The 27522-nt window shown below is 52.9% G+C and overlaps 1 protein-coding gene and 1 long non-coding RNA gene across 4 annotated transcripts; one reads left to right on the top strand and one right to left on the bottom strand.

Moving 5' to 3' along the window:
- Positions 1 to 3399: 3399 nt before the first annotated feature.
- LOC133218472 (uncharacterized) lies at positions 3400 to 9270 on the bottom strand. The gene is made up of 2 exons (XR_009727168.1): positions 8054 to 9270; positions 3400 to 7095 (listed from the first exon to the last, which is right to left on the bottom strand). It is a non-coding gene; the product is annotated as an uncharacterized LOC133218472 (long non-coding RNA).
- A 5014-nt stretch (positions 9271 to 14284) lies between these two features.
- On the top strand, positions 14285 to 25629 carry AK4 (adenylate kinase 4). 3 transcript variants are annotated; one of them, XM_061364918.1, is made up of 5 exons: positions 14285 to 14402; positions 21859 to 21978; positions 23231 to 23403; positions 24417 to 24535; positions 25292 to 25629. In XM_061364918.1, the coding sequence occupies exons 1-5, from the start codon at positions 14351 to 14353 to the stop codon at positions 25404 to 25406; spliced, it is 579 nt and encodes a 192-aa protein (XP_061220902.1). In that variant the 5' UTR covers positions 14285 to 14350; the 3' UTR covers positions 25407 to 25629. The 3 variants fall into 3 exon arrangements, 2 of the variants coding, with proteins under 2 accessions (XP_061220902.1, XP_061220901.1); XR_009727167.1 differs by lacking the exon at positions 14285 to 14402 and adding an exon at positions 15026 to 15276 and having other exon boundaries at positions 24417 to 24638; positions 25292 to 25401; XM_061364917.1 differs by lacking the exon at positions 14285 to 14402 and adding an exon at positions 15026 to 15276.
- Positions 25630 to 27522: the final 1893 nt, after the last annotated feature.

The following is a 27522-nucleotide window of genomic DNA, read 5'->3' as shown; positions in this document are numbered from 1 at the left end:
AAATGGGTGCCACAGCCCAAGACCATGTCCAGGAATGACCCAGGCTCCCAAAGGATCTGTCTTCCAGTGAGAATTGAACCCTTACAGGCTCACCACCTCACTTCAAAGAATGGTGCTGAGCTCCTACGGCACATCCAGCCCCACAGAAATGGTGTGTTCGGTCTGCTGCTCCTGCCTGCAATGGGAGCTTTCTGCTTTTCCTCCTTTATGGGAGGACACTGGTGCCCAACATTACTTGCTGTTCTCTGACATGTAACTGGGGGGAGATCGATGCGCTTCTAAAAATGACTCCAAGAACTATGTTAATAACAGGGGATCATTTCCCGCCTGTACCCGAACCAGTCTGGTTTTACCACAACATACCGCCCCATGGGAAAGATGTAATTTTGCATTAAAGCCTTTAAAGTAGCTTTCTCTGGGGAGTTTATCACATGGATTTGCTCATAAAGAGAACAGGCTTGCAAAGAGCTGCAAAAAGGCCTTTGATGCACAGTAAGTTTTTCTTTCCCCTGTAAACACTGTACCAGGGTGCAGTGATGGGGCAGAAGAATTATTGTGCTCTTTATTTTGTAACTTCCAGGATGCACTGATACCCTCCACCATAAAAAAGGCCAAAATACGGATGATTGCCTTGCTATTTGTGGAATGAAAGTCAAATTCAAACAGATTCTCTCCTGGAGCCTTCTTTAAAGGAGGGCGAGGGATGGATGCAGGAATTATCCTTTCCTTGCCTGCTCTGCAGTTTGGTTCTGAAGCTTCCAGAAGCCAAACTCCACCTTTGCCTCTGAAATGGGGATGTTTCCACACTACTTTAAACAGTATAAATGTTTAAAAACCCTTTTTCTGTGGCATTTCAAAGTACAGTGAGGGGCCCTGCATATGGTAAAGTGCTTTAAATCACCAACGCCACCAGCCTGGGATTGACTGGACCTTTACCTAAATGTGATTTAACACTATCTAAGTGGTTTGAGTTTGTCATTGATTTGTTCCTGGCAGTACTTCTGGAGCCTGGCTCTTCTCAAACGGACTCGTGAAAATCAGGAGGAGGTAATGAAGCCAGAGGTGCTGTGTGATGTGTAAAATGGGCTGCTGACTTCCAATGCCAGCAATGCCTTAAACTGCAATAGCATTAGAAAGTATTCTGAGGGTAATACTTCATGCTGTTGTATGCTTCTGCAGAGTGTCAGGCTGCATTCAGTGCTGCTCACATTAGAATTGATTTCTCAAACTATTATTTTTTCCCCAAAGAAAAGCATCGTTCCATTTTTATCCCCAGGAAAAACAAAGCAGGAGTTACAAAGCAGAGCAAGTGGAGCATCTTTGCCTCGAAATCAATAACACTGATCTTTTCACTGAGGAGTTATCTTTTCTTACACAGGGTTTGGTTCAGCCTGTGGCTGGAGCTGGGGGAGCAGCCAGGCAGCAGGAGCAGGAGGAGCAGGAGCAGGAGGAGCAGGAGAAGCAGAAGGAGCAGAAGGTACAGAAAGAGCAGAAGAAGCACAAGGAGCAGGAGCAGAAGGAGCAGCCATCAGGCAGCATGCAGTTGGATCAGGCAAAAGGGCTCACACACCAACAACCTTCGGTGCTCCAAACCACCCATTGGGTGCTTGTTGGCTGGGTGACTTCACCCTACATCCTCCTCCTCCCCATTGTGTCTCCCCATCACACCATCACCACTCAGTATGACCATTCTATGACTGCTTCTATGAGTATCTGAGAGCCTGTGAGGCCCCTGGGTGCTGCAGTGATGAGGGGGAAACTTGCCACAGGAGTTGTATAAATAGATATGCAAGAGCACAAGTTCTTTCATCTGATCTGCTGCTGAATTTATCTGAAACTTCCTGTGCTCACACAACATGGGTGAACCCCTGTTTGTGCCATCGTTTTCAGAGTGCTTGTCTCTGCTTGGAAAGGCAAGTGAGAGAGTTTATTTTGAGCCATCAGGAATGTGTGAATTGCTCCTTCGTAATTAACTACTACTAAATATGGTGCCAAACCCCTTGGGTTTTTTAAACCAAGAGAGGTTTCCAATAATCTCAGCCTGGGGAAGGAGAGGTCCTTCCTGTCACTATCCCAAATTTACTTCGCAAAGGAATGATGAAATTCTGGCCATCCAAAGCAGTGCTTGTTCTGAGGGTGCCGTGGCAGCTGCTGGAGGAGGCCACGCTGCAGGGGGATTTCCTGCACAGGGTTGAAGCAGGCTGGCAGAGCAGCATGGAGGAGGTGTAACACGGAGCTCTATTTCCCAACTTCACTTCCCAGGGGGATGGAGTTCGCTCGCTGTGCTCCAGGCTTGGGAGAGTAGAGATGCTGATGCCGTCCTGCATCAGGCATGTTCGTGTTGCTGCTTGCCTTCCTCGGCTGTTTTCTCATTGCCAGCTTTCTGATTCTTCATTGTTCTCTTAACAAGCCAAAACAACAGCATTTTTTTTTCTCCCCCAAATTTCTCTACTGAAAAACATACCTTATGTGCAGTTGTTGTGCACCAGAAACACTGCTTGTGTAAAAAGCTATAGGGCAGCTGCAAAGGATGGAGTTACACCAGTGCCTGTGGCCTGGCAGCTGGCACACTGCAACCAGTGCAGCCTAAATCATAGATTCCCAGCCTGGTTTGGGTTGGAAGGGACCTTAAAGGGCTGCCAGGGATGGGGCAGCCACAGCTTCTCTGGGCACCCTGTGCCAGCGCCTCAGCACCCTCACAGGGAAGAGCTTCTGCCTAAGAGCTCAGCTCAGTCTCCCCTCGGGCAGGTTCAAGCCATTCCCCTTGGCCTGTCCCTACAGGCCCTTGTCCCAAGCCCCTCTCCAGCTTTCCTGCAGCCCCTTTAGGCACTGGAGCTGCTCTCAGGTCTCCCCTTCAGGAGCCTTCTCTTCTCCAGGCTGCCCCAGCCCAGCTCTCTCAGCCTGGCTCCAGAGCAGAGCTGCTCCAGCCCTGGCTTCTTGTCTCAGCCATCATTGTTCTGAGACGTAATGGAGCAGGGTGGTGATGGTGGCCAGCTCCAAATCCACTTCTGACCCCCCCTCCACTGAAGTCAAATTCGGTGAGTGACTTTTTTATTGTGCTTTAAGCAGACTAACAAAAGGCAGAAAGCCAAATCAATACTGCCCAATCCTCAAATGCATTTTGTTCAGCTCATCTATTTTCCAGCACAGCCATCTCCAGAAGGATGAGTTTGGTGCTGGCACAGTTCACATGTACCCACTTGCTGCCTGGCTCCCTGCCTGCCATACCACTAGAGCTAGACACACTTGCTTATATACTAGTTCCATATATATAAATACATATGATATATATATATATAAATCCCAGAAAAGCTACATGTGCAACAGCTGGTTTTATAAGGACAAGTCTGGCACTAACTGGAACTGGAGGGGAAGGACAAAGCAGAGACTGACCTCAACCAGAGCAATAATTAACGTTGGCTTTAATTCTAGTTCAAGTTTTAGGGTTGGAAACGCCACATTTGTCACCAAAGCGTTCACCCCTCTGGAATGATGCACACCATTGATCCACATCCCTCACGTTCCACAGACCCCAGAGCTTGTTTACATGGCTGGGGGCAATTCTCAGGTCAGTGTCCTGCATCCAGATGCCCCTGTCTCAGGAGAACACACGTAACGTAGAGCATGCAGCATGTCTGGGATCTTTAACAAGTGACGAGCAGGCAGGATGTGCAGTCCTGCTTGGCCAGCTTCCAAAGCACATTCTGTCACTCCTGGTTTTCTCATGTGCTCTTTGGGAACTCCATTTCCTTGGTGTGTGTTAAAAAACAGCATTTTTTTATGTGGGGTTTGCTACATTCCTCCTCCCTCCATTGTATGGAGATAGAGGATTAAGATCACATTGCTCATAATGGCACAGAGGGTATAGAAATACAACCAGGAGGGCAAGCAAACTCCAGACCCGAAGAAATGTGGCCTTCTTCCCAAGCCCGTTAAGGATGAGTAGTATCACCATCAGCAGCTTAGTGCCCCTGACTTTGCCTTCACCCTGCTGTGCTGCTTAACCATCTGCATCATGGATTCAGCAGGACCATGGGGCTGTTGTGAGAGGGAATGGGAAGAGAAAAATGAAAGATGTCAGTGATCTGTCAGAGCAAGGGTTGCATTGGAATGGCGAAGCCTACAGTGAGAGGGTAATGGCTACAGTGCATTTGGATATTGTTAGCTATGGGGTTCAAATGGACTGAAAGCACTCAGGTTGCAATGTATCTGGTGAAAACAGCTGATGTTGCCACTTCATTCCATGAAACCTGTGGAGGTGAAAAGCAGGATTTTTCTCCCATTTTATGTAACTGGTTTTCCTCATTTCCTTTAAATGAAACTCTATATTCCATGTGATTGTTTTAGAAGGCTGTGGCACATTAACTTAGCTGAGTTAAAGGGGTGAACAAGTGAAAAATCCTTAGACTAAGAAGGAACTAAACAGACACTGTGTTCCTCTAATAAATTTTCAGCTAAAACACCCACTGTGGATTGTGATTGAGTTTTCCTTTAATAAGAAGGCAAATGCAACTGCAGCAGGATGCCACTTTTACACCTGACATTAATTAGCCTTCGTTAGCAAATGTTCATTTCCAGGGTCCCCTAGAGCAGTGCATTTCAAAGCAGGATGCAGCAAGGCTTTGGATGCTGGAGGGGCAGCATCACGTTGCCTTGGGATGTTGTTGTTCTGCCCTGGGTGGGAATCGTTCTGAAACAAACATGTGACTCTTTATCACCCTGGGAACATGAAGGCAACACGTTTAAGGAAGTTGCTTGCACATGGAATACACCAGATCAGCAGGTAACCCAGCCACGCATCAGGAACACGGACATGGAGCCTCTCACGTTGTCCCGACTGATCCGCGCCCATCTGAACCGGTGCAGCCTTTATCAATGAGCTTCCACAGGAAAGGTACTGACTCCTCCTCATCCACTTCCCTCTGGAAGGATCACTTCTGCTCTGGAGCTCCAAAACACTGACCCTGAAGGGCAGCTGTGTGCTCATGGTTTTGCTTGTGTGTTTTTGTTAAAGGCATGTTCTCTTTATGAGAAAACAAACGCAGGAGGTGAAACTCCCAGTTATGGAAAACCACTACTCCTGTAACTTCAGAGTAACCATTATAACTGCTGATGTTGAGCCCTGCTACTGGCCTCACCTACTCCTCTACCAGCCCCTTCTCCAGAACTCTCTGCTATGAGCTCTTTTCTGCCACCAACCAAAACTGCCTGTGCTGGTGTTGCCCTTGTGCCTGCAGCCCTTGACTCACTGCCATGAACTTTCTACCACCATCAGCCCCAGTTTGTCCCAGCAGCAAGAACGGGAGCCACAGATGGCATCTTCTTGGCTGGAGCAACACAAAGGTGTTGGGATGTGATCCGTAACTGTTGTCCACCCACCACCACCTCACCAGGATCCATTTGCTCTCTCACAGACTGATTTTTGGGTGGAATCTGAAGCTTTGCCAGTGTTTAAACACATGTCCCTCTTGAATTATTCAGTGTACTGTGCCTGCTCCTGGACTTAATTAAAATGGAGGGCAGTCGATAGCAAGCTCTCACATTCACTGCAGGGAGGAGGCAGCAAACTGTAGCAGAGGGAGTGCTGATACCACTTGCCTTCTCCTCCCCTCCTGCACCACAAGCTGCCTCCCCATAACTTCTGTGCTCCCTTGGCAATAGAATTACAGAATGGTTTCTACTGGAAGGGACCTTAAAGCTCACCCAGTTCCAATCCCCTGCCATGGGCAGGGACCCCTTCCACTGGAGCAGCTTGCTCCAAGCCCCTGTGTCCAACCTGGCCTTGAACACTGCCAGGGATGGGGCAGCCACAGCTTCTCAGTACTGACCAGCAGCAGCACAGCACCAAATGTTAATGATTTTGCCTTAATTTAAGGAGATCACGTGTGCACAGCACTGGGGACTGACCTGTCCTGGGCTGTGTTTGGGGCTCAGTGTCCAATTCCAGACTATCCAGGGAACCACCCAAACCAAGAGCTGCTTCCCTCCCAAGTGGCCTCACACTCCTTTTTACCCTGTTCTCTGCTACAGCTGCATGAGGCTATTTCCAGTGTCAGGCACACATCCCTGCGTACCAAACAAAACCCAGACAAAGTGCAGCTCTTGTCCTCTTGAAGTGAATGGGGAGCTTAAGATTGGGATCAGAAGTTTGCCTATGATCTGAAGTACAAGTCTGAGCCAAAGCCCTTTGGAGTCAAGAGGAGTCTCTCCTCTGGCTCCAGCAGTGTTAGGTCCCAGAAAGCCTGTAACAGTAGCCCAACTTAAATACATGATCTCATGTAAGAGTATATTAATCCACACATAGATCCATGCCCCTCTCCTCCTCCTGTGAAATGTTATGAGGAGCAAATTATGTACCAAGTTGCACAACCCTGACACTATCATCTGTCTCAATACAGCAATGACAGCGGCAACTCTGACACTGCACCACACCGAAACACTCCGTTCCCAGTGAGTGGCTTTGTCCCCAGTCAGGCATCAATTAAAGTCACATTTTCCCTTTGGGAATCAAGCAAATGACAACAACATGAGGTTTAGATATTATCCAACAACTCAGCTAGTTGCTATCTCCTAAATGTGAGATACAGTCAGAAACAGCTTATGCAGGAAAGAGAAATGATGGTGTCATCCCCTGATCACACAGTACTTCTGGAGACTGCTTTTCCCAGTAACAGGCACGCGTAATTGCCATTATTGCTCCTACACAGCATTTGCACTGAGTGGGAAAGGACCCCTCACTGGGGAAAAGGAGTGAGCACACACTGATCTCACCTGACTCTGAGAAAGTGAAGCTAATACCACAGCTGAGCTGAGCACATTTGTAATGAATGAATTCTTGTGAAGCTCATGAGATTTTGCAGGCAGGGTGCTCTAACAGCAGTGTTTGGAGCTGGCATGCACGAAAACACCTCCACATCTGATGAGGAATGATGTTGCATGGCTGAGCTGGTGGCGTTTCTGATCACACAGGCTGCACCAACGTCTTCAACTTGTTTTTCTCCATTCTGCTTTGTCCAGCATCCCCGGGGTCATGTTCAGGGTTGTGGTTTAACCCCAGCCAGCAACTGAGCCCCACACAGCTGCTCACTGTCTCCGCTGGTGGGATGGGGAAGTGAATCAGAAGGGTAAAGGTGAGAAATTTCATGGGTTGAGATAATCATAGAACCATAGAATGGTTTGGGTTGGAAGGGACGTTAAAGCTCATCCAGTTCCAACGCCTGCCACGGACAGGGACACCTTCCACTAGGGCAGGAAAAGCAAAAGCTGTGCACAGGGAATTCATTCACCACCTTGACAGATTGACAGATCATTGTTCAGCCATCAGGAAAGCAGATCTCCTTCACAAGTAATGGTGACTTGAGAGGACAGATGCCTTTCTCCTTCTTTACCCGGTTTTATATGCTGAGCAGGGTGTCCCATGGTCTGGAATATCCCTTGGGTCAACTGGGATTAGCTGTCTTGCCTGTGTCCCCTCCGCGTTCCTTGTGTAGCCCAGCCTACTTGCTGGTGGGTGGTGTGAGGAGCAGGCTGTGTCTCGATTCCGTGTAAGCACTGGTCGGCAATAATGAAAACATCTCTCCATCATTAATGCTGGTTTCATCACAAATCCAAAATATAGCCCCCATACTGGCTACTATGAAGAAAACTAACTCCACCCCAGCCCAAACCAGCACATTCAGGAATTGCCTAACCTGACCCAGAACCGAGTTACCTTCTGGTACATCTAATACGTGCACATATCGAGACACTGCAATTGGGCTACTTGATTTGTAAAGATGTTTAAGCAAGAAGGTCTGGATTAAAGTTCAAGGTCAATTGCTCTGCACTAGCTAGAGGAAATCTGAATGAACAGTAATTAAAACAGCCTGATTCCTATGGGGCACCTCTGGACTTTGAAACAACAACTGTGTGTGCTTGAAACTCTGCTGGGAAGGATCCTTTCTATTTTAGTGCTGCTAAACTGAGGCTTTTTAGTATGGATGCTTCACTCTGAACAGTCACACAAGTCACAGCCTTTAAAAACCAGCATGTTGGGGAAAGGCAACATCCTCACCTGGTTTCAAGGCTGAGTGCAGGCTCACAGTGGAAGTCTTTTATCCTGACAGCAGCTGGCCAGCTTGCTCGGGGCCCTTAAAAGGAGAATTTGTGGATGAAAGCCAGGAACAGAACAGCCACCCTTGTCTGCAGATCCATAGCCCCAAGGAGATGTCACAGGAGCAGTGCTCCTGCTCTCCTCATGCAGAACGTGGGTGGGAAGGAGACAGCCTCCAGATGGGAAAAGGGACTTTCCTGATGAAACAGCCTGAGAACCACCGGATTAGAACAAATCCATCTGGAATGACAGCAGAGCCGTGTCACGAGCGAGCTGCCTTGTCTTGGGATCAAACCCATCCATTACAGATAGCTTTATCAGAAAACGGATGGGCCTCAGAGACCTTCCTTGTGAGCAGAGAGTGATGGGATGTATCACTATGTGCATGTTGTTTACATCTCTGCTTTAACATCACTTGTGGGAGGAAGTGCTCCACTGCCAAAAAAGACTCGATAGTTGCATTGTTCGCGTGCAGCAATATTTAGACATAGCAAACCCACCCGTATTTATCAGAAGTCTGTCCCATTATCACCTCAGTAGGAAGCCACAGGAAGAAGAGATGGACTCTCCATCCGCTCAGCCTGGGAGGAAGATCAGGGCTCCCAGTAAATCTTGTTGGAGAGGTGTTGTTTTCAGGCACAGACAGTGTTTCAGTTCCTGTCCCATGCCAGAGCTCGGAGCTGTACTTGTAACAGGAAACGAGAAGCACAGCCTGAAGCCAGAGGCACATGTCATTTGAACACGCTCTTTGCTGTCTTTCACCAGCACCCAACGCGTGCTCCAGCACACAGTGAGCAGCTCTGCTGCACGTCCCTCTAAGCCAGCCAGGTTGGTCATTAACCCTCAAATCTGACCCTAGGCTTGGCAGGTGAGGACCTGGTTCATAACAAACCTATCTGCCTCTGAGCAGTGACCTTACTTGCTATGGGAAGGAGGGAGGACATGGCTGAACGTCACGTTATTTCCAGCTCCAAACTCCATTGCTGCCCGCCTTTCCCCCAGGAAAGGGGATGAACATTTCCTGAGCACCTGCTGGATCCTAAAACAACAGCAGAAATAGGTACAAAGAGATGAAATCGAGCCCTGGCCAGCCTGGAAGCTTACAAATGCTCCCACTCCCAAGATCCCACAGCTCCCCTTCTCTCCCATTCATCCTACAACCAAAACAGGAGCTTAGCACAGCACATGGAAGAGGAGCTGCTGTTGTACAGTGAGGAATGGATGCAGCCATGGGAGATGACCATCTCTCATTTTTGGGATGAGCGTATTCCTGCCCTGGTAAATCCCTGCAGGCTTTGGAAAGAGGCAGAGAAGAAGCTGAGGGTTGACTCTGCTCAGATTTTAATCCATCTAGAACTTAAACACTTGGTGCCACGATGTCTTTTCTATCACGTGCAGTATCGAGTGCACCAGAATCCTCCTCCAGACGCAGGCTCAAGCCACTATCACAACAGCAGTAACAATTTCCCCTGTTAAATGACGCAGGCTGGCAAACGTTCCATCAGAGCTGCACAGCACTGACCCCGTCTGGGCCCTCAGACATGGCCAACAGCACTGTCTGGCAGATCCCTTCCAGTAAAGACGATCAGAGGAGTAACATAACCCATCTAATTGCCATGTTGGAGCAGAGCACTGATTGAGCTAATCCCCATTCTCTCCCCGGAGCGGCCAGGGCTGTGCAGGGAAGCACAGGGCAAAGCCCCGGACAGCCATGAATCACCCAGTCCAGAAGGAAGAGTATTCCTAAACACCACCAGGTCAATGCCCACACTTAATGTTGGTATCAGGAATTAATGGGGACCGCTGGAGACTGCGGCCCCAGCGTCGGCAGCCTGAGGGCCATCCGCTTCCTGGGATGAGGGGGCCCTGGGGAACAGGCACTGCAGTAACAAGTCTCTGCTTATTTTATGCAACCCCCCTCGGATTTCACACTCCCCAACGCAGTCTGGCCCGCTGGGCCCCTCTGCTGTCATGCTCCAGCACTGCAGCCCGGCCCCACTCCTACACCATTTAATTCACCAGCCTCCACCAAGAGCAAGTCCCCCGAGAAACCTCCTTCTTTCTGGACATTTCAATAATATCGTTACAGAAATGACCCAGGAAATCTGCAGTCTGTCACTCACCGGGGCAGAGAAGCCAGGCAAACCCTGCAAGGGACAGTACCAGCAGGTGCATTGCTATCTGCCACTGCACCATACTCATCAGACTGAAATAGCCCATTCCCTACCACCTATTCCATAGAAATTCTTAAAAACGGTTAGTGTTGGAAGGGACCTTAAAGCTCCTCCAGCTCCAACCCCTGCCATGGGCAGGGACCCCTTCCACTGGAGCAGCTTGCTCCAAGCCCCTGTGTCCAACCTGGCCTTGAGCACTGCCAGGGATGGGGCAGCCACAGCTTCTCTGGGCACCCTGTGCCAGCCCCTCAGCACCCTCACAGGGAAGAGCTTCTGCCTAAGAGCTCAGCTCAGTCTCCCCTCGGGCAGGTTCAAGCCATTCCCCTTGGCCTGTCCCTACAGGCCCTTGTCCCAAGCCCCTCTCCAGCTTTCCTGCAGCCCCTTTAGGCACTGGAGCTGCTCTCAGGTCTCCCCTTCAGGAGCCTTCTCTTCTCCAGGCTGCCCCAGCCCAGCTCTCTCAGCCTGGCTCCAGAGCAGAGCTGCTCCAGCCCTCGCAGCATCTCCATGGCCTCCTCTGCACTCGCTCCAACAGCTCCACGTCCCTCTTGTGCTGCTGCCCCAGAGCTGGATCAGGGCTGCAGGGGGGTGTCCCCAGAGCACAGCAGAGGGGCAGGATCCCCTCCCTGAGCTGCTGCTCACGCTCTGGGGGTGCAGCCCAGCACACAGGGCAGTTCTGGGCTCAAGCACACACTGAAGCCAGCTCATGGGGAGCTTCTCATGGGCCAACATGCCCAAGTCCCTCTCCTCAGGGCAGCTCCACCCACCCTCCACCCAGCCTGTAGCAGTGCTTGTGATTGCCATGTATTGAGACACATGAAAATGAGTTAGGAAACAAGCTAGCCAAGCTCATGGTATCTTTAACAAGATGTATTAAAGAGTATCTTAAAAAGGCTTTATTTCCTGTGCTGCTACAGTTGTTTACATTTGCTCTGGTACCAAGTATCACCCACTGACCCACCCCTCCGCTCTTCAATACCTTACTGTGCTGCACAGGGCCCTGTTTCCTGAGCCATTGTTGAAGATCTCCAAAGCACACCACTTTTGGAATGCATCTTCCAAGGCAAAGCAGTCAGTTACCAGGCAAACTCTCAGTGAAGTTCAATATTTTATTCAAAGACAACATTAACCTTTCACTTTTATGCAAAGGATACATTTAAAATGAGCACACTCTGCTTCAGGAGGACGCTGCTGCGCCGTTCGTGCATCCATGGGGCTCAGAGAAGCTCAGATGGCTGCCATCCTTCAGTTATCACAGTACTGTACCTTTACAAGAGACAGCATCAGCACTGTGATAACTGAGCCAGGGCAGCCTGTCAGTCATTGCGGCCCCTCCACAACACTGCCGAGCCCAGCAGGCACATCCTCCACCTCCTCATCCCTTCCACGTCTCAGAAACACAGCATCACCCCAACCAGTGTCCATCTGCCAGGTGAAAAGCTCAGGAGCGTTCAACAGAAGTGGCTTTGCATCAGGGGTTTTAGTCCAGCACTAATTATCTGGCTAATTTGTTATCTTAATCACTACAGTGGCTTCTGCAATGCAGCTCAAAGTGGTTTTAAGTAGTAGCTTCTGCTGGCTACATCCACCAATGCTGGATTTAATGGAGATGGGGTAACTAACTGCTCTACCGGTATCACCACAGAGAACAGGGGGACTCTTCTCTTCCCCCTTAAATCCACTGGAGTTAAGACAGCAGCATTTGGCTTATGCTGCTTGAGTATTGAATGTCACCAACCAGTCACTGGGGGGAATGGCAGAGAGCCAGGTGAGTTAACGGAGCTACACTGCCTGCAACAGCTGAGGAGGGGGATCGCTAACAGCACCAGCACCAGGGCTCTGAGGGGAGCAGCACCCAGCTGTGTTCACCAGGGGCTGCAGCTGCAGTAAGCACATGAGGGGCCTAAAGGCTCAGTGGCATTTTTAGGTCATAGGGTACAAATATAAAGTTGTGAAATAAACAGTTCCACCACAAACTGATCACATTACAACCTTACATCAACCTGTATTTTTACCTCCTTCCCTTTTTCTGTTTTCTTCCCTAAAAACAGGCACTGCTGAAAAAGATCATGGAAATATTTCTACACACATGCACTTTGGTTAAGAGAATCAAACAGATCAAGTTCTGAAAAGAGTTTCAAAAACATCAGTTTTACACAATAGAAGTTAATGTGTTACAGAAGAAGTTAATGTATGATTAAGTTTTTCAGAAGTTCATTTTGAGTGGTGATGGCATTCACTGGTCCAGGGTGCTCTCACGTTTACACCAGGAGGAAGCAGAAACTCCAGCAGCAGCCTAACACTCCACACAACTCACCTGGAGAAGAGCACGTCCCGAGGTGTTACAGAGACTGCTGTTAAAGAGAGAAATACGCACCAGTCAGTGGGCTCCAGCCATCAACACGGTGTCTTGCAGGGTTTCAACTCCAGAGGGCAACGGAGAGACAACCACGAACTATCTGAGGGAAGCACGCAGTGGGAAAAAAACATTTGTGTGTTTTAAACCCAACTACAAACATACATTACATAAAAGGGGGACAGCCAACAGATTACACAATCCTGACGTAAGGCACGGGTGCTTAAACACATCCCCTCAAACGCACGGATTTACCACCGTTTGTAGATTAAGCATCAGAGTCTGTGGCTGCTAGAACAAAACAGAGACAACAGCTTGGTAAAGCACGTTAACAGGCTGTGTACGTACAACGGTGACTTCTGAAGCTGTGTAAGTAATGAACCATTTGCTCTCGCTCTGAGGTGTTCCTACAACACCACTCCAAGAGAAAAATTCTACTGACTTCCACAGAATGGCATTGAGAATCCTGTGCTTCACAGGCTGAAGTGACGGGAGGAGATGTCATTTTATAGCTCCAGTATGCCTTGACTGCTCTTTCCACATTCTATTCCATGCTCTCAGGAGTTACTATAATGCTGTTTAAAGGCAGAAGTTATGAGACCACAAAGGCGAACAGTTCCTGCCCGGCACCCCCTGGCACAAAGGTTGCAGTTACGTATTCTAAGGGCTGATGCCATTTTCTCTTGAGGATCCAGCTCTTACTCCAATGCACACACAGTTCCTTTCCTTGCATCTCACGCTCACCTGTTGATTTTTACTTGGTCAGACTAAAGCTACACAGACCTGATACAAAAACCCTAAGGAGGGTCACCATTATTCCCTAAAGAAACCCCTTTATAAGCAAAACCTGCATTAGTTTTGGAGCCTAACACACTCTTTTTGCCCTTGCGATTGCAAAAGCATTGCATATTTCCATATACTTTTAAGAAAAACCCTCGAGTTTCCAGTGTTTGCTGCCAGTTTCTGCTCCTGAAAGGGGCTGGCGACTCTGCATATTTTGGGATGTGTTTTGTTACTTATGTGCACCGGAATTCCTTTAGCATCCCAGCGATGGGATTACCGACGTGCCCCGGCCACAACCCACACGCCCGCCACTCCCCCGGGGTCTCAACTACGAGCCGGGGGGATGAGGTGTGAAAAGGGAGCAAATCTGATTTCCACCTTCATTACGGGGCTATGGCCCAGAAATAAAGCCCTGAAGAGGAAAGAAACAGCCGGTTACGATAGAACGGTGCGAAGAGGAACGGGGAGAGCGGCTGTGTGAGAGGGGCCCAGCCCCATAACAACTCTCCTCCCCATCGACAGCGCTTCCCCAACCCCAACGGGCCCGGCCACCCCTCACCGCTCACCTCAACCGAGAACCAGACCCCGACCCGCACCTCACCCGTCTCCCCTCCGTCCGTCCGGAACGCTCGAACCCATCCAGAGGCCTCCTCGGGGCCTGTCAAGCGGCAGCGCCAGGCCCCGCCCGCGTAAACAGCGCGGCCCAGAAAATCATAGTGCGCAACGGGGGAGCGCCGCGCCCCGGTGCCGCCCGACGGGGGGGGGTACGTGAGGGGAGGGGGGGGAGCGGGCGGCGGGGAACCCGCCGCCCGCTCCCCCCCTCCCCTCACGTACCCCCCCCCCGTCGGGCGGCACCGGGCCATAAAGGACCCACCTGAAGGCCGGGGCCGGTGGGCGACATGACGCAGCACGGGCTGACGGCGTGAGGGCCGCCATCTTGGTGTGTTTATGGCAGCGCCGCGCCGCCATGTGACGGCCGCTTCCGGGGCGGGGGCACCCGGTGGGTGCACAAGCGCGCGCTTTCCCCGTTCCCGTTATCCATATGATGGGAATGGGGGTGTCCCCTCTCCATGGCGTCCCAATGCGGACATCACACACACGCAATGAGCGACACATCCCCACCGCCACCGTTGTCACCAGCTTGGAGCAGACCGACCCTTCGACGTGATAACAAATGCTTATGGGATGCGCGTTTGCAAGCCGCTTGTCAAAGGCTGCGGTTGCAGGTTGCGTTTAAACTGCAGCTCCAACGTGGGCGTTTGCACCCTGTGCGTTTTCAACCCGCTTTTAGCCCCGCAAGGCCGCACTGCCTCCGTGCGGGTCAGCCCCGCAGCGGCCTCTTGTTGCCCTGCCCCGTTGCAGGACGCGCACCGGCCATAGAGCAGCCGGCTGCCTTTATACAGCCGTCAACCCCGGGGCCGGACCCCTCCGCCGTTCCCCTCTCGGCGGCGGATCCGTGCCATGGGGGGCCCCGTCGAGCCGCGGCCTGGGGCGGGCGGGCGGGCTCCGGGACTACAAGTCCCAGGGTGCTGCGGCCCGAGGGGGCGGGCGGATGGGGGGCGGGCAGTGCTGGCCGCGGGGGCTCCCCCCCGCCCTGCTGATGTGTACGGGCCGCGGCGGCGGCTGGATGCGGGGGGAGCGGCACGGCTCGGCACGGCTCGGAGGGGCTGGGGCCGGCTGGCGAGCTGTCCTGCCCCGCGGACCCCGGGCCGGGCTCCGACAGCCGGCCATGGCCTCCAAGCTGTTGCGGGCGGTGGTGCTGGGACCCCCCGGCTCGGGGAAGGGGACGGTGTGCGAGAGGATCGCCCGCAGCTTCGGGCTGCAGCATCTCTCCAGCGGCCAGTTCCTGAGGGAGAGCCTCGACGGCGGCGGGGGTGAGTGCCCGCGGGGTGCAACGGAGGGCAGCGGGGCGGCGATGGGGATGGGGATGGTGATGGAGATGAGGATGGGGATGGGAGCCCCCCCGTCCGGGTACACTCCGGGTTGTTTTCTCTCCGTGAGGTTGGCACAGCTCATTCATTGCCTTCTCCCTCCAGCCGGAGCTCCCAGGCTGCCCGATGAAAGTGGGGTCTGGTGCTGTGATAAGCCGACGGTGTGTAATGGTTTCGTTCCCGTGCCGAGCGGGGAAGCCGGTAGGAATAACCCGTCTGCTCGGGCACCGATGGTTAACGGTGGCAGCGGGGGACACGGCTTGCCCCGTGTACGGGAATGGGGTATAAACTGCAGAGCGGTGGAGAGCAGATGGCTGAAAGGGTGGTGATGCCTGTGCAACCACACTGGAAGGGATGGGTTGGGAACGTGCATTCATGCACGGGGGAGATCCCACTGGGACTATTACCGTGGGTCACCGGGTGCTGTGGTGCGCTGGGTTAAACCAGCCCCTGTGGCAAACCCAGCGGGCGTTCTGTTGTGCTGGTGTGTGTCTCCGCCCCTTATGAAGCTCCCTTCCAGGTCCAAAGCCCTGGGGAGAACAGATGGTCTCTGCTGTGTTCGTGCCCCGGGCAGTGCTGCGAGATGCTCCCCAGTCCCGGCGACGCTCAGGAGTGGGCATGCTGCACCCCACCTTGTGCTCCCGTTCCTCTGCAGCATCCATTAGGCAATCCCAGCATGTTTCTTATTCCAACTGTTCCTCCTCTCCTCTGCTAACGTGTGCAAGACTGACCCAGGGGGGAGGCTGACTCACCGGGCAGAGGAACGGTGAAGCAGCAGCAGCACAAAACAAGGCAGAGAACAGAGGAGGGGTAAAGTTTTGGAGAGCTGTGTGCTCCAGTAAGGGCGTTTCACACAGCCCAGCGCTGGGCGCTCCTTTACAGATACCCAGATGTTCTTTTACAGATAAACGGGACAATATTATTTCCTTTGGGGGGAGGCTCAAATTTAGGAAAATCCCCATGGCTGCTTTGGCTGCTGCACAAAACGCCTGCGTGAAAAGCGAACGGGGCAGTGCAGGGAGGCTCTGTGTCCACCTGGGTACTCACGCAGTCAAGCCCTAAATGAGCGTATTCCCTCAATCCTATATTTCAGTTCATACTCGTGCTGTAGAGCTCCTCTGGGGACACTGGGGAAGGAAAAAGGGGGCTGTGAGAGGTGTTTCCCAAAGCACATCGTGTAACTCCGGTTTCCCAAGGGAAGCAACACTGAGAAATGCTGGTAAACCTGCTCAGAAGTCAGTGAGCCCTGGTTTTTGGTGCAGCTGGCATGACGTTCTCATCCCACCTTTGACTCAGGCTCTGGTTAGGGCTCTCAGTAAGCTGCAGCTATTTGCTATTTATTTTCTGCTGTTTGCTTTGGACAAGCTGTAACAGGACTGTGCTGCCGAGCGCCAGCTCAGGGGAAGCTAGGTGCAAGTAGTCTCTGCTCTTGGGTTTTACCATCTGCGCCACTGGATTTGCATTTTAGGGCAGCTGGGGGCCTTGGCTCCAAACGGAATCGTCTCAGAGTCATCACCCCAAAGGGATGCATCTGTCCAGTGCTTTTAGAGTCATCTTGGGCTGAGGATGGTGAGGAGACCTCGGTGCACAGGGGATTTTCCCACTTGCCATTGCAAGACGTAAAGAAGCTGTGGTTGTGGGGATCAGGCTTGGGTGTCAGCAGCTCTGGGGATCCAGGACTTCACTATACAGCCGGGTGAAGCATCTGAACGCATGCTGAAGGGCTTGAAGCTTTGCTACAGCAACCCTATGAGTGCCTCGGCTATCACACATTTGTCTGTTAATAGTGTCTCGCTTAGCGAGTGGCCATTCTGCTGCAGAAAAGGGCCTTTTTAAAGGTCTTGGAAGGCTTAGAAACTGATTCTGGTGCTAAGCAGGGGTGCTGGAGGGTGGTGAGTGATTTCCTTGCCAGTACTTGCCCCAGCACGCAGGGGGTTGCTCTGGTGTTGGCAGCATCTTGGGGTCTTATCAGGACTCGGCAGTTAATTTGCAATACAACTTGATTTCTTTTCCAAGTGGCTTTGGCTGAGGGTCAGCATCCCCCCAGAGACACGTGGGACTTGTGTCTGTCCCTGCGCTCCCTTTCATGTGCTTCACTGGAGGCAAAAGTGGTTCCTGTCCCCTCCTCCTGATGGGTTTTGTTTGTTGGCATCAACCAAAGGAAGCACAGAAGAAAGGCTGGAGGGGATGTGGGCTGTGCATGGCTGAGCCCCATGGACTTTCTCCCCACCTTTTCCATGGGTCATGGGCTTTGCTGCCGGTTGGAGCTGAGCCCAGGAGATGCAGCCTGCCAGCCCTCTGGTTTTCCATAGGGTCCGTGCTTCGCCTTTATGTCCAGGAGCAGCCACCCCACAGACAGACCCCACTGTCCATCAAATGAACAGGTCATGGGCTGAATTTGGGGCCATATCAGGCTCCAGCTCCCCAAAGTCACATCCCGCTGGTGGGGATGGGATGGGAGTGAGGGTCCTGGATGGATCATCCACACTGGGAGCAAGATCCAGGGGTCCCAAAACTGGGGTGATGTTTGGAGCCGTTGCAGCTTGATTGTGCTGGTGCACAAGCAGCTGTGGCCAGTCCCCTATTAACCATCCAGGGTTTCTCCTCTCCATTAACTCCAGACTGTGTGCTGCAGCCTAAATAAAAACAGAATCACGCTGAAGGTTGTGCCGTTGGGCAGAGTGTCCGGGGTTATCTATCACACAGGGGCTGGAGGCTGCCGAGCGAGCGCCGTGTTTGGGAACAGCCCCTCCTCCAGCCCGGTCCTGGGTGGCTGTTTTGCTGCTTATGGCCTCGGGGGCTGGAGATGTCTCTTGGGGCTGTTGCTTTTATAAGGAGGGATGGCTGCAGATCAGGGCCGCACGGGGGAAGGAGCCACAGAGAGCTTGACATCCCATGCATTAAAGGGCAGACTGAACCCATGGTCATTAGATTAATGGGATTAAGCCCATGAGTCAAAAGGCTGTTTTGCACTGAGCTCAGCACTCCTGGGAGCACCCAGTGCCAGCCCAGGTTAGGCAGCATGAGCAGCATCTAAGGAGCCCCTTGCTACCTGGCGTAACTGCAGAGCAGTGCATGCAGCCCCTCTCTGCACCCGGCTGTAGCAATGGGGATTGCTTGCCTTGGTGCTGGGCAGCGCAATAGGGGTGAGCCCCAGCTCCTCACACAGGGGAACCAGGATCTTCCACCAGGGTCAGGAAGGGCTGCCCAAGCCCTGCTCCCCTTTGTGGGAGTGCTGCACTGGGGGGCTTGCATGGAGCAGGTTGGGCTCTGAGGCTGGTGCGGCTGGAAAGGGGATAACAAATTAAAACTGGAGATCATGGAATCACAGCTGGATTTGGGTTGGAAGGGACCTCAAAGCTCACCCAGCTCCAACCCCTGCCACGGGCAGGGACCCCTTCCCCTGGAGCAGCTTGCTCCAAGCCCCTGTGTCCAACCTGGCCTTGAACACTGCCAGGGATGGGGCAGCCACAGCTTCTCTGGGCACCCTGTGCCAGCGCCTCAGCACCCTCACAGGGAAGAGCTTCTGCCTAAGAGCTCAGCTCAGTCTCCCCTCGGGCAGGTTCAGGCCATTCCCCTTGGCCTGTCCCTGCAGCCTGTGATGAAGATAAAGTTGCCTTGAGGAACACTGTGGGAGCAGGGCTGTGCTGCAGGGATGATGTTCTCCAGCACATCCCGGGTGTTGGGGATCTGGGTACCAGGCAGCTCTCAGGTCCTTCATGCAGGATACGTGCCCGTTCCCTCTGTGAGAGGAGAGGTGGTGCTGCTACATGTGTTTTGGAGCAGGGGGAGCCTCCAGGACCTGTGTGGAAGCAGTCAGCACCCTGTGCTGGTGCATGGTCGTGCTTTCCCCCATGCTGGTGCATGCCTCTCTGTCCCAGTGCACATCCCCATGCTGTTTTGTCGACCCAGCACACAGGGGGCACACAGAGGAGCAGAATTCCTGGCAGCAGGAATCGTCCATCTGTTGTGGAGCAGTGGAGATCCATCCACCCATATCAGGGCAGTGGGGAACGTGCAGCCTCTGAGATGCAGAGCTGCATTTCCAGACTTCACAACTCAGTTTGCAGCACCAAGCCCAGCTCCAGTAGCGATTCCCTGGGATGGCCAGCGTTCCTTGGGACCTTCTCCTGCAGCTCCATGGCTCCCGGGCTGTGCTCTGGGATCAGCTCTGCCCTGCAGGCCCGTGGCAATGTGCAGACCATGTGAATGAATGTTCAAATCTGCAGGCAGATGTGATAATATTTATGCCCTGGCGGGTCTCTGTGCCGGTTGCATAAGGCATCCTGTATTCTTTCCATCCCCGTGTCCTTTGCTTTTCCAGGCAGGCTGGCTGCCAGCAGCCCTGGCGACACACACAAAAGCACATGTCATTGGAAAAAGGTATTTTCTGCTCCCGGTGCCTGGCAGCCGCTGTGGCTCCGAGCAGGGAACTGAAATGCCTTCATGGGAGACAGGGATGTGGTGCCCATCCCTGCGGTGACTCAGCCCTGCAGACCCATGAGTCAGTGCCTGCTGCCAGTCCCTGTTGGACACAGGTGGGGTTCCAAGCGGGAAGCGTGGCTCGGCTGGCAGCGCCGCTTCCCTGCCACGCAGCCTCTGCACTCAGAGGTTTCCTGTGCACATCCCTTCATTAGGGACTGTAGTGACAGGACAAGGGGTGATGGGTTCAAACTGAAACAGGGGAAGTTTAGATTGGATCTAAGGAGGAAATTCTTTCCTGTGAGGGTGATGAGGCACTGGAATGGGTTGCCCAGGGAGGTTGTGAATGCTCCATCCCTGGCAGTGTTCAAGGCCAGGTTGGACGAGGCCTTGGGTGATATGGTTTAGAGCGAGGTGTCCCTGCCCATGTCAGGGGGTTTGGAACTGGATGATCTTAAGGTCCTTTCCAACCCTAACTATTCTATGATTCTATCCCAGCCGCCTGCTCCCAGGGGACCCGTGCAGGCTGCACTGGGTTCCCTGTATGATGGGATGAGCCCTCTCCAGGAGCTGTGTGCTGTGCAAGCCCCCTTCCTGCAGCTCAGGAGTTCAGCTGTGCGTGCCTTTGGCTTTGACAGCTCGCTGCGGTTTGGAAAGCCAGAGCCTGCCTCCCAGTGCAGGAACCCATGGCTTTTGTAAGGGAGTTCCTACACCCTGAGGGGCAAAACTGTGCTGTCCTCAGCAGAAATCTCCCCAAACCCATTGCAGGGTTGTTAACTTCTGGTGACAAACACTATTTCAGCTGCTGCGGGAAGAGAGCAGAGGTGTCCACAGGGTCCTGGTGCAAGAGGAGAGAGGCTGGACCTCTTCTTGTGGCAGGACCAGGACAGGTCACACATGGTGGTAAAGACTATTTGCATTTTCCAATGAGTTTCTTTGTGTCCCTGGGTGGCCAAAAGAGAATCCCAGGCAACCAGTAAGTAAGAAGCAATTGGAATTATTGCATCTCTCCTTGGAGTAATGTTTGCTCCACCCCAGCTGCAATAAAAATATAAGCAGAATAAACTCTTATTACATCCTGGGTGATGCCAGGTGGATCCAGACATGGTGTAACCTGTGCAGAAACCACTGTGGGCTTCTCCTCAGCACTGCTGGCTCCAGCTGAGTGATGTGGGGGAGAGCCAGCAGGAGCCTGGTAAGGGATATTTGCATTGCAGTTACACCACAATGAGGTTATCGAGCATTTCATCTTGGGAACAATTTTCTTATCTGACTGTATATTAACTTGAGGCTTTGAAGTCTTAAAGCCCTTCGGATGGGGAGCTGTCTTCTAGTACTTAAAGGGGCTGCAGGAAAGCTGGAGAGGGGCTTGGGACAAGGGCCTGTAGGGACAGGCCAAGGGGAATGGCTTGAACCTGCCCGAGGGGAGACTGAGCTGAGCTCTTAGGCAGAAGCTCTTCCCTGTGAGGGTGCTGAGGCGCTGGCACAGGGTGCCCAGAGAAGCTGTGGCTGCCCCATCCCTGGCAGTGCTCAAGGCCAGGTTGGACACAGGGGCTTGGAGCAAGCTGCTCCAGTGGAAGGTGTTGGAGTTGGGTGAGCTTTAAGGTCCCTTCCAACCCAAACCAGGCTGGGGTTCCATGTTTGTACTTAACGAGGTCTGTGGTCCGGGATGGGGTGACCGTGCCACCGTTGGAGGTGTGTGGAGTTGGCACATCCCTTGCTGCTGGTCCAGTACCTTTGGGACATTTAGTATTCATGCCAGTGCCACCTGTAACCACATGGGTGCTGTTTCCAAAACCATTGTGCGTGCACAGGCATGGCAGGGAGGGTGCGATTGACAGCAGGGCTGCCACAGCTCATCTGCTGCTTGTTGTGTTCCTCCTCATGGGGATTTCAAGCATTCCGATTTGTACAGCACCAAAAGGACCTCATGGCCTCCAGCTATCAGGAGCAGCAGCTCTGAGCAGAGGGATGCTGCCAAAACCATCCTGGATGAGCAATTTGGGAGGACAGGCAGAATTTGAGGGGGAGCGCTGGTTTTTAATTGGAAATGTCATGGGTTTTTCCTTTTCTCCCTCTTTTTCCTTTGCTTCCCTTGAACAGAAGTTGGTGTCTTGGCAAAGCAGTACCTTGAGCGAGGCCTTCTGGTGCCCGACCACGTCATCACACGCATGATGATGACGGAGCTGGAGAAGCGGCGAGAGCAGCACTGGCTGCTGGACGGTGAGTGTGCTGCCGGCATTCCTGCCGGTGGGAACATCCCAGCTCCCTTCAAACTCTGTTCTGCTGCCTGTGGCTTGGCAGCACCACGAAAGAGATCTTGGATGGTCGTGGAAGGAGAGGCGGGAGCTGAGCTGCTGGCAGAGACATCTGCCCTAAGCAGCAGCACGTGCGTGTCCAGCTGAGCCCTTGGCTTGTGGCCGGGAGAGGGGAAAGGCTGGGAAAGGAATGGGTGTTTCATAAAGCGGAGCCAGGGAGCAGAGTGGGGCTGGAGGCAAGCCAAGAAAAACCTCTGATCACCTCCCCATGTGTGCAAAGGAGCTCTTCATGCCGAGCCTGAAAGCCACCTGAGGTGTGGGTGGAGAAGACACTGAGAGCAAACCAGCAAGGGAAGCAGTGAGAGGAGCTCAAAGGGTTTGCCAGGAGCTCCTGCAGCCCTCAGTGGTGAAGCTGCATCCCAGCAGCTCTGGTGCAGTGCTGGAGGTGGCCTGGGAGCTTGCAAGGGCTGGTGGCAGCTCTAGGACCTGCTTTGGGGCCTGGTTAGGGGATGGGGCAGGATGGGTTGCGCTGAGCTGCGGCGCTGGGCACAGGCAGGTGTGATGTGTAGGGATGTGTAGCCATGGCTGTTATAGGGGTAGAAACCTTCCCTTGCCAATCTGCCGATGTCTTTGAAATGGTCAGTGAATATGGAGGTAATCACAGAATCCCAGCCTGGTTTGGGTTGGAAGGGACCTTAAAGCTCATCCATCCAGCTCCAGCCCCGGCCACGGGCAGGGACCCCTTCCACTGGAGCAGCTTGCTCCAAGCCCCTGTGTCCATGGCCTTGAACAGTGCCAGGGATGGGGCAGCCACAGCTTCTCTGGGCACCCTACAAGATTAAAAACATTTAAAAAAGGGTGTTATCAGCAGAGAAGACTGAAGAGGGGACCCGCTTGGAGCCACCCCTTGTTGCAGTCTGATGGCAAGAACAGATGCTTCCACCAGCACCAGCCCCTCCGCAGGGATCTAGCCCAGCATCAGACACGACTTTGCAGGAAAACATGAGCCCACAGCGACCTGTGTGATGTATTTTGGGAGTCAGTGCTGTAGGAGCTATTTTTTATTGCAGCCATATGGTGGATGCCTGACTCTCACACCGCTTGTGCTAGAGCGAGAGCTGCGCTGGTTCTGCAGCTCCGGGGCGGTGGGTTTGGTTCCATCGCTGCTGCTTTCCTGCCTCTCACCACAGCCCCTTCCTGATGCTGTGTCTGCACAGGTTTCCCTCGCACGCTGGGGCAAGCCGAGGCGCTGGACAGGATCTGTGAGCTGGACCTGGTCATCAGCTTGAACATCCCCTTTGAGACGCTGAAGGATCGCCTGAGCGCGCGCTGGGTCCACCCAGCCAGCGGGAGGGTGTACAACATGGACTTCAACCCTCCTCATGTCCGGGTAGGAGCCTGCGGCATCCCTGTGGTGCTGGCTGGGAGCAGCTCGCAGAGGAAGAGATGAGAGAAACCTTTTCTGTGGGAGCTGCGGTCATAAATAAGTATAGGGGAAGACGTCCCAGGGAGCGAGTGCTGAGCAGTGGAGGGCTTTGCCCTCGGGAGCCAGCCTGAAGGGGTTATGCTAAATATTAGTTAGGAAAATGGGATTTGTAGAATCATGGAATAGTCAGGGTTGGAAAGGACCTTAAGATCATCCAGTTCCAACTCCCTGTCATGGGCAGGGACACCTCACACTAAACCAGGGCTCTGTCCAGCCTGGCCTTAAACACTGCCAGGGATGGAGCATTCACAACCTCCCTGGGCACCCATTCCAGTGCCTCACCACCCTCACAGGAAAGAATTTCTTCCTTATATCCAATCTAAACTTCCCCTGTTTCAGTTTGAACCCATTACCCCTTGTCCTGTCACTACAGTCCCTAATGAAGAGTCCATCCCCAGCATCCCTATAGGCCCCCTTCAGATACTGGAAGCTGCTCTGAGGTCTCCACGCAGCCTTCTCTTCTCCAGGCTGAACAGCCCCAACTTTCTCAGCCTATCTCCATACAGGAGGTGCTCCAGCCCCTGAGCATCCTCGTGGCCTCCTCTGGACTTGTTCCAACAGATCCATGTCCTTTTTATGTTGAGGACACCAGAACTGCACACAATGCTCCAGGTGAGGTCTCATGAGAGCAGAGCAGAGGGGCAGGATCACCTCCTTCGCCCTGCTGGTCACGCTCCTTTGGATGCAGCCCAGGATACGGTTGGTTTCTGGGCTGCAAGCGCACACTGAAGCCGGCTCATGTTCATTTTCTCATCGACCAGCACCCCCAAGTCCTTCTCCTCAGGGCTGCTCTGAATCTCTTCTGGAGATGCTCGATGGATGCGGAACAGGACAAGGCATTTGCCAGCAGAGCATGGGAGGGAGCTGCAGTGATGGGGCTGGGGCTGCATCCCCTCGATGGTGTTTGCCTTCTGCAGGGTGTTGATGACCTGACGGGTGAGCCGCTGGTCCAGAGCGAGGACGACAGACCTGAGGCCGTTGCTGCCAGGCTCAGAAAATACAAAGATGCTGCAAAGCCAGTGATAGAGATGTACAAGTGAGTGGGACCGTGTGGAATAACCCACAGTGTGACCGTAAAACCAGGCACAAGCTCTGAGGTGCCCCACACCCTGCCCTGCCCATGCAGAGCCATCACTGAGGTGGGGATGGAGATGCTGCAGAGAGCAGCTCTGTGCTGTGCGGGTCCAGGGTGGTGTGTGCTGCACAGTCACCCTATAAAAACCATACAGGGCAAGAAGTCAGTTTAGGTAAAGCACAGGGTGATTGGCAAGAGGCTTGGATGGGACTACTGTGAGCACAGGCACATTTCAGGGCTTGTCCCTTCCACAGTGCTGGTAGTTTGGGACCGAGCTGGGAACAGATGGATGCTGTTGGTGGCAATCCACTACTGAACGGGAGCAAGCACCCAGAAGCATTTATGAAACCAGAAGGTGGCAAAGGTGCCCTTGCAGGGGAGGGAGGAGAACTGGGGCCATGAGTTTCCTACTCGCTTAAGCACATGGATAAATCCTGCTGATTTACATCTGTAAAGCACTTTATAGAATGGTCTTTAGGGGGGTGAGGGTGAGCTGTGTCCTGGGTAATGTGGTTATTCGTGGTTACATGGGTTTGGTTCATCCGTGAGTGCAGCTGGGCTCCTACCAGTGAACACAACTGCTCATCCCCTTCATCCCCATCCTCTCACCCAAAAAGCCATTGGTGAGCTTCCAGCCTGCCAATGGGCAACCTGCCCTCAAACACCCCTGTCCTCAGGCAGGGTTGGTGGTCACTTCTCTCTCCATCTCTCTTCCAGGAGCAGGGGCATCCTTCACTCCTTCTCGGGCACAGAGACCAACAAGATCTGGCCGTACGTGTACACCCTGCTTTCCAGCAAGATCCCCCCCATCCTCTCGGATGAGGAGAACTAAACAGCTTGTCCAAGGACCAAGAGTTGATTCCATCATGGATTCAGTTTCTCTGTGCGGTGCTGGGGCTGTGCTCAGTTTAGGCGACTGTGTGGTATCTTGTGTCCCTTCCCTGGGTGTACTGGGTGTCATCGGTGGGTACATGGTTATAGCCAGTACCAGGGTGAAAAGGTCTTTGTCTATAAGGTCAAGTCTGCTGGAATAAGGTGGGTTTATTCTCTTTGGAGGCTACGAAGTGTTCTTGTCTATGGTCAAGTGCACACAGAGATCAGGTAATGGCCATACCAGGTTTACACAGTTTGCCATGATGTCCCTGTACAAACCCAGTTGCTGTTTGAGCTGCAGCGTGCCACCCTGTTGCTCCACAGTGCTGTTTTCCGTAGGTTCCTCTCTAGTTGTTTGTTGTTCGTGGGGTTTTTTCCTATAAGTTATTTTCTATTAGCTTTATTTCTTACAAAAAGAAAGCTCTACAAAGCACGGCCCAGCCCAGTGGGAACTGGAGAGCAACAGGGAAAAGGTGTACACTACAAAGCTTGGAATGTGAAGATCACATTTCCAGCATTAATACACGTAAAAGAGGGAAGACTTTGGAGGTAAAACACACACTTGTGTTTCTTCCATAGAGAGAGAGGCAGTTCCTGTCAGAACAAGCTGCTGTACAGTCCAGTTTTCATGCAGTGCTGTGACACCGAGCAGGATCTGTGCTGGGGATGCGTTGAACTCCTTTGTGCTTACCTTTGTTTATAGCTTTGACTACAAGATACAGTCATAAGAGTTTCTCCCAAAGATCTCTTTCAATGTGTGCTTCAGTTCTGGGGAGAAATCAGGCCATTCCATCTTCTGTGCTGCCTTTGTCCCTGAATTCCCCTGGAGATGGGGTGTTCCCCACGCCGTTCCTGCTGCAGCATTCCTGGCAGGAGCAGCTCCTTTGCCACAAACCCCAGAGGGATGAGAGCCTTCCCTTCCTCAGGACACGTGCTGGGGCTGCTGAGAGCTGTGCCCAGGCACTTCCCACCATTGACAGCATCTTCTGATGAGCATGTCGCTCCTCTTCTCTCATGTGCAGGAGCTTTGTGGCTGGATGGGATGGCTTGTCTCAACTGGAAGTACTGTGACCCTCCTTGGTGGCAGGACTGCAGTACCTAAGCAATGGGGATGCTCTTTTTGTCTCCTCAAGTTGCCTTATTTTATAGACTATATATTTAAAGAAAAATAAAGCCAGATGTGTATTTTTAAAGGTTAAAAAAGAAAAAAAAGCTGAATTTTAGCATCAATTTTGGGGAATTCTGCAGGAAGCTGCAGTCTGCCGTGGGTGGCTCAGCAGGAGGGCAGGAAAGCTGTCCCTCCACAACACCCATTTGACGAATCAGAGGAGCCCAGGCAAATGTTAATTGCTGAAGTGTCACTATTCCTATGTTTTGTTTGGAGAGTGGCCCCATGGCAGAGCAGGGGGAGCTGACTGGCTTTGTTAGGGATGTGAAGGTGAAACCTCAGCACATCCCTGCATGGCTTTTATCCCCACCGAGCCACCCGCATCCTCCTGCTGTTGGCGGAGCCCCTGATGTTTGCCCTCGCTGACAGAGGCAGCTTTGCCCTGGTGCTCTCCTGAAGCCATCAGGCATCTGCTCAGTGAGATCTCTGCTTCTCATTGCCTGCCTGTGGGTCAAGGTGAAAATGCAGGTGAGGCTCCGCATCCCGTTCTCGATGGGATTGGTGGGAGCAGTGGGACCATCACTGCTGTCCCCGTGGCCTTTCCATTCCCCGGAGCTCCTGGGCTGGGATGACACAGATCTTCCACCCTGCAATGAAATCCTATTTAAGCAAGATTTTCCCATGACCCTCGCATGAGGTCTGGGCTTTTTTTAAACACAGATCTAGAAAGAGCCGAAACGGGTGCGCTGTTTTCTGTTGAAGCGTTGGGCACGAGGGGAGGAGGCGATGGTGGGAGGGGATTTTAGGCTATGAAAGCAGCCTGGCCATGGCAGGCAGCTCTGCCAGCGCCAAGTGCCGGGCAGGGGGGCTGCTCCCTGCTTTTCCTTGCTCTTGTGTCTCATCCATCCCTGCTGCAAAGTGCTTCCTGCAGAGCGGCCACCGCATGCAGCGCCCGGCGGCAGGACAG

This window comes from Neopsephotus bourkii, unplaced genomic scaffold (assembly GCF_033783945.1).
Source record: "Neopsephotus bourkii isolate Nb327-2 ecotype Australia unplaced genomic scaffold, CSIRO-AGI_Nbou_v1 NB_1250, whole genome shotgun sequence".
Taxonomy (NCBI): domain Eukaryota; kingdom Metazoa; phylum Chordata; class Aves; order Psittaciformes; family Psittacidae; genus Neopsephotus; species Neopsephotus bourkii.
Note: the sequence above shows the minus strand (reverse complement) of the source record. Positions and strands in the feature narration are given on the sequence as shown.